The 17244-nt window shown below is 37.1% G+C and overlaps 1 protein-coding gene across 1 annotated transcript; it reads left to right on the forward strand.

Annotated features, from left to right (window-relative positions):
• The first annotated feature begins 1804 nt into the window (after positions 1 to 1804).
• Positions 1805 to 8884, forward strand: rnf181 (ring finger protein 181). Its single transcript, XM_007237813.4, has 6 exons — positions 1805 to 1903; positions 4346 to 4451; positions 5770 to 5903; positions 6021 to 6136; positions 7344 to 7418; positions 8032 to 8884. The coding sequence occupies exons 2-6, from the start codon at positions 4366 to 4368 to the stop codon at positions 8089 to 8091; spliced, it is 471 nt and encodes a 156-aa protein (XP_007237875.2). The 5' UTR covers positions 1805 to 1903; positions 4346 to 4365; the 3' UTR covers positions 8092 to 8884.
• The last annotated feature ends 8360 nt before the right edge of the window (positions 8885 to 17244 follow it).

The raw sequence follows: 17244 nt of genomic DNA on the forward strand, positions 1-17244 counted from the left end.
TCTCAATATACTATTTATTCAATCAAATATACAGTTGCATGGAAAAATGATTGCTTGTTGCTCTATTAACATAAATCCTTTTAATTTATAAGTTATATTAACTTTGATCAAAACGTTTGATACTGAAATAAGGCTTAATAAATATAAAATCAAAAATTGTGAGCTGTGACAGATTTAGCATTTCCTCAGATTTAGCAGTTCCTCATCCAACCACTAGTCGGAGCTGCAGCTGCAGCACCACAAGCCCGCAGTCTTTGCTTAGTCAGAGCTGCAGCCCAGCCACGGGCTACAGGACTCAGCTGAGCCAGTCTGGAGCGTTTTTAAATTTTTTAAGTTCTTCTGTGTATGAAATAAAATAACCCCACTAACCGGATAATACAGCTCTCTACAGTTCATCTTTCAGCCCAAGCAGCTAACAGCAGCAGTTTAGAGCAGCGTCACGGAGTCACTGCTCGGATTACATTATAAACAGTTCAGTTAGCGCGCTGCTAACCTCAGGATGTTTATAACTACGGAGTTTAATGGACACACCACGGCAGCAAGGTTAGACTGTTGAAGGCTACTGAAGACTACTAAAGCAGGCAACGCAGCGTAAGCAAAAAAAAAAACAAAAACCACACACACACACCAAAATACAAGTTAAGATAAAATATGAAAACGAACATAATAAAGCATAAATAATTAAATTGAATTGCGGGCCAGATGTATGTTTATTTTGTTAACCCGTGAGGGGCCGTATGAAACCGCGTCGCGGGCCGCATGTGGCCCGCGGGCCGCTACTTTGAGACCCCTGCTTTAAATGGTAACCCTAACTAACCCCCCTGATTTTTGCTGACTCCACCATTAGCTCAAAATAGGATGGGTAGTTTAAGAGGGGCACTGGGTGATGTATGGGTTTAGGGGCGGGGCAGGAGGGAGAGCTGATTGGCTGAGCTGCAGCAGCAGCAGTGTGCCTCTGATAGCGGTGAGACGCAGATGGTTGGACGTCAGCAGGGGTTGGTATTATTGATAGACTGATCTGCATATTGTAATGTGTCTGTGTACCAAAGTTCACAAAAACATTTATTTACTCAATTTGTTTTCTACATTAAATTACATAGTAAATTGACAAGGCCAATTACCCAACCCATTCATTAGGACTCCCCCTATCACTAGTGATGCCCCAACCCCAGAAGGGGAAAAACCAGCACATGCCTCCTTCGACACATGACCCAATCTCCTGATCTAAACCTGATGAACTGAAATGGTAACTTGAAGTTATTTAGGATGAGCTGGAGCTTCACAGCGTGAAGAAAAGAAAAGCAGCAACTATTGTTCAGCAACTCCAGGAACTCCTTCAAGACGCTGAGAAAACTATCAAAATTGCACAAGAGTCCTTAAAGATACATGTGATATTTAGAAGAATCTAAAGTATAAAATATATTCTGATTTGTTTACCAGTTTTATAAGTTTACAGAATAATTCAGCATGTGCTCCTGTATAACTTTAATATAGTCTTCAATATTAAATATACAATGTAAAAAATCATTAAAAAAAGAAACACAGAGTTGATGAATGAGAAGAGGTGTGTCCAAACTTTTGACTGGGACTTTATATAAAATAGAAACTATAAAATAATACAGTTTAATAAAACAAGAAGCTTTAAAAGATCATTTTATTAGGTTAACAGTAGCTCAGCTGCTCCCTCTGCTGTTACACTCAATGCTGAGTGCAATGCTGACAGTTTGTCCGGGTCACTCTCAATTGGTTGCTTCCTCCCTACATAGTGCACTAAATTTACAGCCTAGGTAGATAGTATATAGGAAGCTGCGTTTGCGACGCGCCCTCCTGGTTCAGTTCCGTGATGATGACAGTGCAGGGTTAGCTCAGCTTTCAGCTCTGACAGCGGCGGAGGCAGCGGCGGGTAGGGTTATATTACTGTGTCGGTTTATATCATTGTTAGGGTGTGAATTAGAAATTAAACACGATACGATACATTCAGAGCTTTTATTCTTTTATTCTCTTGATTTACAGCACTATCAGCTGATTAGATATCTGTTAGCTAGCCTGGTGAAATTATTAACACAGCCGGCAAAGTGCTGAATAACGTTAGTTCACTAGCTAAGCTAACTAGCTAATGTTTACCTTAGCCTGTTTTTAGCTAGCTTAGCTTAGCAAGCTAATGTTAATGTAACGTTTCTGAAGCAGTAACGTTTATAATGTGTTAAATTAGCTTCTATAAAATATTATAAACATGTGTAAATGGTAATACAACGTGCTTATGCTTCTAACACTTTAGCCAACCTAACTAACTTAAGTTAGCTAATAGTTAAAGTTAACTAAACTAACTAAGGCTGTTTCTACATTGATTCAACGTTATAGTTTTATATGTACTATTTGTATTAAATATTACTTATATTAAACATGTATATCTAGTTTGTTTTCTATGCTTATAGCATGTACTATGTTCCTGTAGTGTAGAAAGGGACGTAATAATAAAAACATAATAACAACAACAATAACAACAACAACAACAACAACAACAATAATAATAATAATAATTAGTAAAGGTTAATTTGTGTAAAATATAATGAACATATGTAAAATGCCAACCTAAAAAGCCAACCTAACTAGCTTAACTGACTATCTTATGTTGTTTCGACATTGATTCAACGTTATGGTGTTACTTTTGTATTAAATATAACTATAACTATATTAAACATGTACATTTTGTTAGTATTCTATTCTTATAGCATGTCATGTGTTCCTGTAGTGTAGAAAGGGACGTTTAAATAGTAATAATGTTAGTAAATGGTAATAACACTTGTATACGCTTCTAAAACTTTAGCCAAACTAACCTAGCTAAGGTTGTTTTAAGATTGATTCAACGTTATGGTTTCATATGTATTGTTTGTATTAAATATTACTTATATTGGACATGTATATCTTGTTTATATTCTAGCGTATACTGTAGTGTACTGTGTACGTTACTGTATCTTGTAGTGTAGAAAGGGACGTTTAAATAGTAGTCAATAGTATTTTTTTTTTTTTTTAAGTAAAAATGTTTCTGAAACTTTTACCAGCACTAAGTAGCTAAATAACAAACCTAGTTAGCTGTGGCAGAAGTGAACTGGTGGTACTAGTGTAATCCAGCTGGCTAAACAGATGGCAAACGTTGACTTAACCTTTAACATATTTTACATGTATAGCTTGTATTGTGTTCCTGTGGTTTAAATAGGGGTAAATAGTAACACTAACTCTTAGGCGATCAATATGTATAGCGCTTAATATACAAGAATGGATGGATAAGTGACAGTTGTAGTTTTACTGTCTTAAAAGTTTGTCTTCCTATTACAAACTGGTCTCTTAACTGCCCCCACTCTCACCTAATAATAATAATAATAATAATAATAATAATAATAATGTATGTAAATAATACATACAATCATACATTTAATATTAATGTATAATTGAATAGTAATACATTTTTTGGTTGCATTACATCTTTTAATGTTAATAGAGAAACAACCTTTATTAAACAAGCTTTATTTAATTGCCTAATAGGCATTGGTTTGTGTTGAAATTGTGACACTGAATCAGCTTTTATTTAAATGTTTGAATACTTGAAAAGTAGGGCTGAGCTCTTCTACACTCGCTTTTAGGTTAAAAGTTATCAGTTATTATAACTTATATAAATATATATATATATTAGGAGTGGGCGATATGGCCCTAAAATAATATCACGATATTTCACGGTATATTCCAATATATTAAAACACTAAGTTAAAAAATATGTTTAAATAATAAACTATTGCAACAAAATGATAATTTAATTTTATTATTGCAAACGAGATGATATCGCACATCCCTAACTGAGATATTAAAAAAATATCATGATGCTGATCTTTTTTATTTCTTTATTTCTTTTTTTTATAAGAATATTACCAGCATTGGCCAACACTACTACATTTTTCTACTAAATACTGAAAAGATACAAAAGTGCCCTCGACATATAAATCCTGTAGTGTTTTAATGTCTGCTTTATCCCAATTGTTGAACCCTTTATCATGAGTTAATGGAAGGAAGAGATGGTTTGAGATACGTGGGCAAGATAGGGAGAGATTTCTAAAATTAAAATGTTTTCTAAACCTTTTCCAAATTTTCACAACATACACAAATATTTAATGCCAGTAAAGTTTAATACAATTAATACACATAAAACCATAACATTGAATCACCCTATTAAGTCTGAAGAAAGATCATCAGCATTAAATATTCCTTTCTGTTAATGAACAGACTGGTTCCCTGACTTGAATTACAGAAACCTGACACTGCTGTAATGTTCTAATGATGTTTCTGTCGTTAGGTTAATTTTCCAGCTCTGGGATGACTTCATACTTTGAAGAACATGACTGTGAACCTACCAATCCCGAGGAGCAGTACAGACAGAATGCTCTGCTGGAACTGGCCAGGTATCTGCCACAGCTTTTCTATTATCATACACTTTAATGGGTGGTTTATTAGAGACACTTGTCTTTCTTTCTCTTTCTTTTAATTGGCCTTTGTATAAAATAGGTCCATGCAATACGTCTATTATACTTTCACCTGCCTTCTTATTAGGTGGACCGATAATGTATTAATTAGGGGGTGTCACGATTTCGATATTTTATCGAAATCGATCGAAATGATGTCATGGTCTCGAGCATCGAAGTCAAAAAGATGATCGACGATCCCTCCCTCTAAGCTACGCAAATGGCGCAGCACGCACCGCAGACATTGTGACTGCTGAAAGAGCAGCTCTTTCTCCAGAGAATGTGGACATTCTCATCTTCTTAAAGAAAAACTTAAAAATATAAAAATAACAGTTGTTTTGTCTAGCCTCAAATATGTTAATAGTTTTGGTACCTTAAGGAGCATCTTTCTCTCAGATAAAGTTAATAATATATCTTTATTAAAGAAAAAAACTTGACATTTTTAGGGACCAAATCTTATTTCTCATGTTTAACTGTTATAGTAGGATAGAGTTCAGTTTGTTAAGGCTCTAATTGTTCTATTATTTTGTACATGACTGTTCCTGTATTTTATTATTATTTATTTTATGTTGCACATTGCTGTTTTAATAGTGCACACCGCTGCTACCAAAAAAAGCCACTAGATGGCATTACATATATATCTTAATTAAATTATTTAAATTTGACCATTAGTGTCTAATGTGGTGTATTACAGATCACTTGTATCACTTTACATCACTTATATCAAGGCCACCTTTATATTATATCGCAATATTAAACAATGCAGGGTCCATCATCACCAGCTCCGCTCACACCGATCAAGAGCTGAGTCAGCGCTGAGCACTCAAAACCCGAGGAAAACAGCAAAACAACAGTAATCTACCCTTTAATTAGGCATTTAAATGACTTTTTAAAAGCTAAATAAGAGCTTAACAGCGTGAATTCAGCTGTAACTAGAAATATCTGCGCTGCAAAACTGTGCTGGACTGAGGTACACAGCTTTCAACACCTGCTCACGTTTACAAGCACGTACCCAACCATGTGGATAGAGGCCATGCAGTTACCTTGTGTTTACTCCTGCTCCCCCCTCCGCCTCCTGTGATGTGACTATAGCGCATGCGCACATAGCGATTCTTAAACGATATATATCGTGCAGCCATAGTCTCTTACAGTCTGTTTAACACCAGACCTCCTATAATGCTGTTGTATTATGCAGAGGATCCACTGTTGTGTGTTTATATTTACAGCATAAATTAACAGCTCAGTTTTTTTTCTTAAGGTCACTGATGCAGGGCTTGGATATAGACTCAGGATGGATGGATGTTTCTGACTGGGATCAGCGTCTCCCTCCACCTGCATCCAAAACGGTGGTGCAGAGCCTGCCTCTACATCGTATCACTCCACAGCAAGCAGGTAACTGTCCTGTTCTTCCCAGCTTCCACTTTAATAGTGCTTTCTGGGAGGGTGAGATGAACTGTGGTGGAAGCATCTTTGATTTGATGTCCCTCTGACTCACTTTCTTTTGTCCAGATAAAGGGCTGAAGTGTCCTGTGTGTTTGCTGGAGTTTGAGGAGGAGGAGATGGTTCGTGAGATGCCCTGTAAACATTTCTTTCACTCCGGCTGCATCCTGCCCTGGCTAGGCAAGGTGAGGGGATGTGTCTACACATGTATACTCACACTGGGTGGGGACAATACTGCGTTTTATTAAGGTGCATCACAGATTTCCTATTCAGTCATTGCACAATACCGATACACTGATATTGGCAAAGACCAAGCTGAAATTTTCTCTTTTAAAAAGGTACAACTTTAATATTTAAGCACTTTATTGATGAGCAGACTACTAAATCAATGAGCTGCTATTTATTTTATAGGTGAAGGATAGCTCTTAAACTCTAATGCTTCAAAGTTTGTCAACCCCTTACATTTTTCTATATTTCTGCATAAATGAAACCCACAACATAACAGTAGACAAAGAGAATCCAGTTAATCCAGCAATTGAGACAAACAAAAGTATTATACTTGGTAATTTATTAATTGAGAAAATTATCCAATATTACATACTGTTGATCAGTCCTGTACACTGGCTAGGAGCAATTGTAGCCCATTCCTCCATACAGAACAGCTTCAACTCTGGGATGTTGGTGGATTTCCTCACATTAACTGTTCTCTTCAGGTTCTTCCACAACATTTCCGTTAGATTAAGGTCAGGATTTTAAAACACGACTTTTATTCTACTTTAACCATTTTTGGTAGCTTGACTTGTGTGCTTAGGGTCATTGTCCTGCTGCATGACCCACCTTCTTCATGTACTGCATGTCCTGACATTTTCCTTTAAAATTCTCTGATGACTAATAAACACCCTCCTCTTGGAGTGATCTTTGTTGATCGAACACTTCTTGGAGAGGGTAACAATGGTCTGGAATTTCCTCCATTTGTACACAATCTATCTGACTGTGGATTGGTGGAGACTAAAGGTCTAAACTTTAGATTTTTAAATGTTTTCCAGCCTGGTGAACAACTTTTCTGAGGTCCTCAGAAATCCTCTTTTGTCTGTGCCATAATACAGTTCCAAAATTTGTTGTAAAGAGCAGACTTTTTGTTATGCTTTAATATAATTTGATTTTAGGTCATATTTATGCACAAATATAAAAAATTCTAAGGGCATCATAACGCCCTCCGAGCCCTCATTTACCCACAGTTTTCTGTGCACATGCATTGTTAGGTGGTGAATATACCACTTAGTATATTTTAATATCCCTTCAACACATACACAGTCTATAACTACAAAACTAACTGTCCTAGGATCAGAATCCAATGCTTTTGCTGAGAAAGATGCTTTATTTTTGTTTCAGACCAACTCATGTCCACTCTGTCGATTTGAACTGCCCACTGACGACGCTGACTATGAAGAGTTTAAAAAAGACAAGGTAAACAGAGATGTGTCTTTAAAACCATAGAAAAAAACGGCACTGACTTTAGACTTGATAATAAAACACAGTGGATCAACACCAGCAGATGTTGCACATGACTCTCCAAACCATCACTGATTGGTGGAAACTTCACACTAGACCTCGAGCAGTTTGGACTGTGTGTCTCTGCACTCTTCCTCCAGACTCTGCTCCCTTGATTTACAAATGAAATGTAAAATTTACTGATGGTCAGTGATGGTTTGGAGAGACATGTTAATCTGCTGGTGTTGATCCACTGTTTTTTATTATCAAGTCCAAAGTCAGTGCAGAGCTATTCTATTGGTTTTCCCACAAAATCTTACAGCACTTCATGCTTCTTCCCTCTGCTACTGACAACTTTTATGAAGATGCAGATTTCATTTTCCAGCAGGATTTGGCACACTGCCCACCCTGCCAAAAGTACCAATTGGTGTTAAATGATATTTAAATTTTCTGAGACACTGCTTTTCGGATTTTCATTGGCTGTAAGCCATAATCAACAACAATAAAATAAATAAACGCTTAAAATAGATCACTCTGTGTGTTTAATACATCTATATAATATAAAGTTTTTGTCTGTGGACACACACAGGAGAGAAGAAGGCAGAGAGAACATCGCTTGGAGGATCTTCACGGAGCTATGTACACTTGACCTTCATACCAACACCCCCCGACCCCTGTCCCCTGAATCCACACCACACACAAAAACGCACATTTTTAATGCAGGGCTGAACTGATGAGCTGCCTGGACGGCTGGTTTGCGTGTTTCTGATTTGAGAGGTTGAGTTTGGACCGTGCTCTGGAAAGTGAGACTTCTCTTCTACTTGAAAATAATTAGCTATTTTTAAAAACTTACATTTTGTATGCAAATGCACTAAGATTAGTGTTGTCTAAAGGACTTGTGAAGTCTGTACCGACTGTAAATCCCATCACATCCTGTGAGTTTCCATTATGAGCCTTTTTTGAACACAAGAACTGTGTATTTTCCAATGTTATCTTGTGTCTTTATCTATTTATTTCTGCTTTTTAATAGAATTTGAATTTTTATCATGGTGTAAAAAAAATAAAGCTGCAGTTTAACTCTGAGGAAAACATTTTGTTGCTTCATTAACATCAGCAACGCTGCCTCTCAGAGTGTAGCTCTTCAGCTGATACAGGATGAATTAATATAGAAAAAATATTAATAAAAAATATGTTATGAGAATTATGTTATGTGAGAAATGAAAAAAAGAAAAAGACAATCTCAGAAATGTTGAGTGTGAGTTTGTTCTTTTTTTAACCTTTACAAAAACAATATTATATCAATATAATTACAATATATAAATAAAATGTGTTTGTTTTTTTGGTCATATTAACTGTCCTGTCCATTTTATGTGACCATTCCAAGAAGAACTGACCAACAGAAATGCTCCAAAATGACCTGGAATAAAATATTTTTACACTGACTCAAAACAGAGGCTGTTTTTTTTCTCATTTCATGTTTTATTCTGAATGTAACATGTATAATTTTATTTATAAATATGACATTGTACCATTACACCACCTCCTCTTCCAGCATGAGCTGGCTGTTGACACAAGTCAAGTTGGGTCCATTGACTTAAAGAGCCACTAAACCCTAAACCATATTTCTCCAAAAATAGCTGAAATGTCATCATTTGAAGAAATAAAACAGCAGTCCTGCTTTAGATTTTTATTCATTTAACACAACAAACAAATGTATTTAAAGTTGTTTCCTCCTCTTTTTTTAGCAGAGGTTTAAGTTCATTTTTACACTTTTCTCGCACTACTTAAATAAAATAAAGTGTTCAGCACCACTTATCACTCTTGATATTGTTTTAATGAGCTTCTTATCTATCTCTTTTCTTTTCACTGGCTGTTTTCCAGCTGAAAGGTACAGTATGAGCTGTACAGGACTAGGATAGTAACGTCAGTTGAGCAAACTTCTCCTTATCCTGTCATTTGTTTATTTACCAAACCTCTGGCTGCTTTCATCTGTGTAAATTTCAGTCACATGTAACTTGAGTAGCACTGCTGCAGTAAATCTGTGACTAAAACTGCACTGCGAATGTATTTGCGGTAGCTAGCTAGCTAGATGTGTTACTAGAACAGCACGGCTGAGGTAAAGTTATGATTAGAAAAGCACTGCTGCTGTAAATGTATGTATTGTGCTTTGTCAGTTTATCTGCTGGGATATTAAAACGTTTAGTGTTGTAGTTTTGTACTTGCTTTTTTGCAAGAAATTATAATGGAATAGTGGAAAAATGGCAAATGTAATAAACCCCTGTATATATATATTTTTTTTTATAAACCTTTAACCTTTAAGAAACGCTTTTATTCTGGTCAATGGATCTGAAAAAATTGATTTTTTTCTGCTAACTCAAAGAAATAAGAGATTCAGAAGCAACAGACCCGACCAGATCATCTTCCAGGCACATGTTTCGCTATATAAAGGGTTTTAAACTTGCAGAGTCAGCACCTATATCTGTCAAACCAGCAGCAGTGTTAACGTATTTTAGTAACAGGAAGAAAGATTGAGCTGATAAGTTCATCAAAATATGCTGATCAGAGAGACTTTAAATTCAAGCTTCCTCAGTGTTCTCGTTAATAAAGCCATCTACAGTGAAATCCTCCATTATCTGCTGAGTAAAGGGTTGTCAGAAAATATCAAGATATCTAAGTATCTCGATATTAAGTTTTGCAATACTGTACTGAGATTCTCAAGAATACAGTATGGGTTTTTATTATAATTAGTTTACATAAAGATTCATTACTGGATAAATTAGTTTTTTTTTTAAACCCCACACTCTAGAAAGTGTCTTAAGATCCCACTGTTTGTTTCTGATTGCTTTGAAAATTAGTTTTGCTCAGATTTTATTAATGATAATTGTTATTAAAAAATGATTCATTTATTTAAAAATCATATTGCAGTTTCTGGGCTCTAAGTGGTCCAGAGGTCTAAAGCGCTGCCACTATAATCAGGAGATCGCGGTTCCAATCCTGGTCATGCAGCTTACTTCATCAGCTGCTGGAGCCCTGAGAGAGCACAATTGGTCTTGCTCTCTCTGGGTGGGAACAGTAGATGGTGCTGCACTATCCCCTCAACACTCCTAGGGTGATGTAGATCAGCACAAGGCTGCGTCTGTGAGCTGATGTATCAGAACCAAGTCGCTGCGTTTTCCTCCGAGTTATGCTACTCAGCAATGATCCATCAGCAGCAGTTCAAAAAGAGGCGGAGTCTGAATTCACATGTATCGGAGGAGGCATGTGCTAGTCTAAACCCTCCTGGTGTGTTGGGGCATCACTAGTGATGGGGGAGTCCTAATGAGTGGGTTGGGTAATTGGCCGTGTAAATTGAGGAAAAAATGTGAATGCTGTTCTGTGCGCTGTGGTGTAGCAACAAGGCAGGGAGCCAACAAACGTCAGGTTTAAGTTCATTTGAGTTCAATATATTAAATAATTACCATTTATCGTGATATGCATCTTAGTGTAAGTTCTTGCCAAAACACAGCACTACTGCTGTGAGAAAAAAAAAGACAGAAACACAACATTTTAACATATAATCTGCTTTATTTGTCAGTAATTTTTTTACTGTAATTGAATATAAATCTCTGATCAAAGAAAAAAAGAAACATCATTGAAATGATACATAACTCTTACGTATTTACATAAGTGACTTATAAAAGAAAAAATATTCTCTGCATTGTTTTTTGTTTTTTCTGTTTCGGTTTTTGGAGTCTGAACCTCGAGTCTTCCGTCCCGCACTCGTTAGAAGCGAACGTGCTGATAAAAAATATTCCTGTTATCTTTTAAAAGGCATCAGAAAAATAACTCCGGTTCGGAGATAAACTTACAGGCAGAAAATACGTCACAAAATTAAAGCCCCGCCCCCTTCCTTCCTCCTGGCGTTAACATCATCCTCAACATCCTCAACTCCCAATACTGCTACTGACTTTCCCCACAGAAACGTCTCAGCAGGTCTTGTAAAACATGGTACTACAATGTTACGATGTGACAGTGTGTTTTCAGTACGTTGGCAGGCTCGTAGCTCTGGGTAACGGAGTGAGTTTGGCTAGTATCATGAACAGGGTAACAAATATACAGTGAGAAAACATCAGAACACTTTAATAAAACTCGCAGCTCTTCCAATTTACCTGATTTAACTTTCAAAACTCTCAGAATTTGGTTAAAATAAAAACACTTACAAAATGTGGTGGAGATCCGAGGTGCCTACAGTAGTCAAGTAGCAAGGCTTTGTGTTAAGACACAGTACACTTATACAGATTAAAGAAAAAGAAACAGTCGGTAAAGTAAAATCTTTAGAATTACATCTTCACAGAATCCTCCTGCTCTTTAGCTCTTGTTTTACGTCACTTATGCGAAGCTTAAGGAACATTCTCCAGACTTTGGTTGTCATGTCATGTGATGTCTATGGATCGCTTTCCTTATCTCTATGATCTTCAGTAGGGATGCACCGAATATTTGGAAAACCAATTAAGTGACTAACTATTAACAAGGACTTAGCAGAGGTGGCAGGTCCTCACTTAACTCCCCTCATTTCCTGGCAGTGCTTAGTAAACTGCTGTGTAGCTATAAGGCAGGGAGCCAAAAAAAAACGACAGGTTTAAGTTCATTTTTACACTTTTCTCGCACTACTTAAATAAAATAAAGTGTTCAGCAGCACTTATCACTCTTGGTATCGTTTTAAGCGTTTAATCGTTTCCTATCTATCTCTTATCTTTTCACTGGCTGTTTTCCAGCTGAAAGATACAGTATGAGCTGTACAGGACTAGGATAGTAAAATTAGTTGAGCTAACTTATCCTTATCCTATCATTCGTTTATTTACCAAACCTCTTTCTGCTTTCATCTGTGTAAATTTCAGTCACATGTAACTTGAGTAGCACTGCTGCAGTAAATCTGTGACTAAAACTGCACCGCAAATGTATTTGTGGTAGCTAGCTCGCTAGATGTGTTACTAGAACAGCACGGCTGAGGTAAAGTTATGATTAGAAAAGCACTGCTGCTGTAAATGTATGTATTGTGCTTGGTCAGTTTATCTGCTGGGATATTAAAAAAACATTTAGTGTTGTAGTTTTGTACTTGCTTTTTTGCAAGAAATTAAAGTGGAATAGTGGAAAAAATGGCAAATGTAATAAATCCCTGTTTAAAAAAAAAAGGTTTCATTTTGTCCGGTTTAGATTTTTAAAAATTTTCGGTGCATCCCTAATCTTCATACTTCATCATTATTAAGAAGTAGTAGCAACAGAGGTAGATGTAAACACCGTGAAAAATACTGAAAATACTACTGTAACTAGATCTGTACAGTGCTAAGGATCTGTGGACTTGTTCACACTCCATGTTATAACCAATGATCTGAAACGGTAGCAGACTAAAGATATGGTTTGAATTTTTTTAAAGTAGTAAAGGATGCTCTTCCACTGGATAGTGCACTACAGAACGACGGATACGAATAGTTACAGTGCAGGTAGGTCACTTGGATTGGGAACAATAAAATGTTTAAAAATAAGCACACTGTCGAGGGCTCCGAGTGGTCCAGTGGTGGTTCAAATCCCGGTCATGCAGCTTACCATCAGCTGCCGGAGTCCCGAGAGAGCAAAATTAGCCTTGCTCTTTCTGGATGGGTAAATGGCGCTTTTTCCCCTCATTACTCCTAGGGTGATGTGGATCAGCACAAAACTGCATCTGTGAGCTGATGTATTGAAATCGAGTCGCTGTGCTTTCCTCCGAGCGTTAGCGCTGTTATGCTACTCGGTAATGCTGCATCAGCAGCAGCTTAAAAAGAGGCGGACGAGGCGTGTGCTAGCCTTCACTCTCCTTGCGTTGGGGTATCACTAGTGATAGGGGGAGTCCTAATGAGTGAGTTGGGTAATTGGACCAATTGTAAATTGGGGATAAAATGGAATAAAAATTAGAAGCAAAAAAAGAAGAAGAAGAAGAAGAAGAAAAAAAGCAGCACACTATCCAGTAAAAACGCATAATAACAAAGTCATACACAGCTGAATTGCAAAATCACCAAAACATTCTAGAATATAAACCAATAAAACTTTTTGCTATTAAAGCAAAAAAAAATTTGGATTGAATCAGGGGTGGGCAATCTCAAAATAATTTGTTTTTCCATAAATTTTATGCCATGTTTTTTTCTACAAGTGTTTAGTGTGCATCTCCAAAATTACCCCACACTGGGTTATTGAAATGGATTTATTATAAAAGGTATAAAACAGAAATACAATTATAGTGGCATACTGCCCACCCCTAGTCTGAATATCCTGTGTTTCCTAAATCTAAATTCAGAACTCAGGAACTGTTCACACGACAGTGAGTGTCTGAACTGGATTAAAGCAAACTAAACTATCCTCTCTGAAGTTTTGTACAACTGGATTTGGTTTGTTGTAGTTTGGCATGGTTGTTTGGTTGTTTGAGCCACCATACCGGTCTATACCAGAAGGCAGTAGTTCAGATTAAGCGTTTCAGTTGTTACAAACTGTTTTTGTGTATTGAGTGTAAACAAGCCATTTACATTTGGATCAAAGTAACGTGTAATGAAGCGTCACATAACATGATACAATCCTGGGGTGGCTGGAAATAACCCCAGCAACATTTGGCAGGGCACTCAAGTGCAGTGGTGATCAACCACTGGTCCAGCGGTTAAATATGAAGCCACTCAATCAAACCCAACCCAACCACAAACATCTGCCTGAACAAGAACCGACCCAAAGGTATAGTGTGATCAAACTGCTACACCAATGAAAGAACAATGGAGAAAATACACTACAGTTCCCATCAACAGTGTGAGGACACCTAGCTTAGACACCTAGCCTGTGCAATCAACCTTGCAATAAAACTAAAGGCATCTAAACCATTTTCCAATCAAAATATAGTGCAACTCAAAAGAAAGATAAAGGATACAAGTAGGGGTGTGGCATAATGCACCGTTAATTATTTTATTTTTTTAATATCTCAGGGATGTGCCATATCATACCGTATGCAACAATAACATTTAATTTTCATTTTGTTGCAGTAGTTTATTTTTGAAATATTTATGTTTTAGTTGAATGTTTTGTCATATCGCCAAGAATATCGTTATCGCAAAAATACCATGAAATATTATGATATTATTTTACGGCCATATCGCCCACCTCTAGATAGAAGGAACAATAAATTATTAAAAATGTTTGACTAGACTGATGGCAGCAGTATGTGGACGAACATTGTCCTGCTGGAAAACAGCCACTGGTTGACTAGCCTCATTAGCCTAACATTAAGCTGTCAAACTGCCTGTGATAAAGACCCAAGTTGACCTGTTAGGCATCTTAGGAGCTTGCCATGCAGACAGACAGATGCTAAGCTATAGTCAGACGCATCGCCAGACCCAGATTCCCTGATTCAAAATATGTGGAAGAATATTTAAAGCGCCATCAACACTCCAAACACCCCATTAGGAACCTCTACAACTTCGGGCCTAGACAAGCTCGTTACACTCTACTTCTGCATGTGTTGTTCAGTTTAAATGTTTAATAATGTATTGTTCCTGGTAAATTTGATCTTCCTTTTGAATAGCACTGCAATTCCACACCTGTTTCTGGGTGCAGCTGTTGTTTTGAAGATGAGTGCATCTTATGCTCTGGTTTAGACGTTGATTTTTGGACATTTCTGCAGATTAGGTCCTGACGTTCTCTAAAGTTGCCTTGTTAGCTTCAATGTGGCATATAACCCACAATTTTCCCATTTTCAGATGACCCAAGTTCATGTAAACGTATGATTAGATTACTCAAAAACAATGTTCTGCAGTAACTAGATTGTGCATGTACCATATTTTACTGATTACAAGGTGCACTATCAATGAATGTCTATTTTCTTGTCAATTTTCATACAATAGTAAGGAACAAGGGTGTCTTCAAGTCTCCCTTATAATTACAATTTATTTAAAAGTTAAAACGAGCACTGGATGTTAATGTATGCAGATATTTGGGTGAGTAAAGCACTTCCATTTATTTACAGTAGGCTTAGATTACCAATATGTTTGTCTATCTTAGCGCTAGTAAATGCTGCATCAGATAGTGGTTCTTCCCAAATTGCTTGTTTTAACACAGTAAACATGCAGACTACAGTTCAATATATTCACCTCTGAATGGCAAAAGAGATAGCGCTGCGATTAGCAGCTAATGCTAATACTGCTCCAGCCTTGGAGCTGGAGAAACTTCACAAACCAGCGCACCGGATAAGGCACCCAGTGGATTTTCGGAAAAATGTAAGGATTTTAAGTGCACCTTAAACGTGCGAAAAATACGGTAAATGCAACGACCCCCTAAATATCCAGGTAATTTCTCTCACTCTTCTATAAAAAATCTAACATTGTTGTAGAAGCTAAGGTGTCCAGACTTGATGGGAAGTGTAAGACTGATTCCACTTTTCAGGCAAGGACTGATGTTAAAACTTTAACGAATTCTAGTATAAAAAAACAAAACCGTAGTCCACAGAAACGGCAGTAACAGAACATTAAGGCCCCGACAGCTTTCTAGCTTCTCCTCAGCCTATTCAATCAGACACGGTTTCCCAGGAACCAGCCTGGAGACCCTAACCCAGTAAAATTCTCCACTTCAGTCATTCATAAATCTGTGTAAAAGACCAATCGCTGCAGCACCATGGCACCATTTTCCAGAATGGCATCCAGGTTTCTCCGGTTACTACATCGGTATCTTAAGCTGAAGTCATTGGAATACAATACTCAACAGAATGGATTGCTTTGGTGGACTGAATGCACTGTGAACATGAACATGGCAACAGAACACAACATGTACAAAACTGGCCTAAAGGTGAAATGGTTAAAACTCGCTGACCGCCACTTTGGCTTAAAATAACGTTTCTTTGCATAAAATAAGTGTGTTTTTTCAGTCTGTTTTTACATGGTGAACATTCATGGAACAAGATAGAGGTTGTATATGTAGCATTTGTTATTTTGGAGAAGAAATGTAATGACCTAGCTACGTAGTGTACAATACAGTAGCTTAAAAGAAGCAGAATAAATATGGTCAATGGCAGACTTTCAGCTGTTAGCTTGATTGCCAATTAGCTAGTTAGGCTAACTAGTTACCGAACAGCATGATTGCACAAGGGTCCATCCTTAGCTACATGTATTTGTAAAAGATGAACGGATGGAAATTAGCTGTAGAGGTGTAGCTTGGGAGAAGAATCGTGCACTCTATGATAAAAGAATGAAATTTGATTCAGGTACAGCTAATGTCATTCTAAGAACAAAAAGATATTGGGCTACGGTAAATTTTGAAAAATGGCTGCCATTGACAACAACTTGCTTTACCTATAATAACTGCATTAGCTAACCAACACATAATTCACAATAGCAGTAAAGGAAGCGCCTTTACAGTGTAAAACTTGTTTACTGTAAAAAAAAAAAAAAAAAAAAAAAAAAGGAAATATACAGGCACGCTTTCTCTGCTTTTCTTTTTTTAGTAATATACATTATTCTCCTGAGAGAAAAAGTGGTCAGACTCTACAAACAGCTCTGATAATGCAGGAGATGTGTTTTGGATCTCTGGTTCTCTTTTTCTATGATCCCATTAGCTGTGTGTAGCCGCTGCTGTTGACTCCCAGTCGACAACTGGGTCAGATATTTAACATGCCCAATATTCGCCTGGCGTCTGCGACAGGTTGGCAATCACTTTGCGAGGGTCTTTTTGTATGTCACACTCCACAACTGTGCGAGCACTAGGAGAGGTCCCCAGTTTGCCAGTTTGAGCAGAGATTTGGTTGGCGAGTAAAGAAAAAACG

The sequence above is a fragment of the Astyanax mexicanus genome, chromosome 22 (genome assembly GCF_023375975.1).
Source record: "Astyanax mexicanus isolate ESR-SI-001 chromosome 22, AstMex3_surface, whole genome shotgun sequence".
Taxonomy (NCBI): domain Eukaryota; kingdom Metazoa; phylum Chordata; class Actinopteri; order Characiformes; family Acestrorhamphidae; genus Astyanax; species Astyanax mexicanus.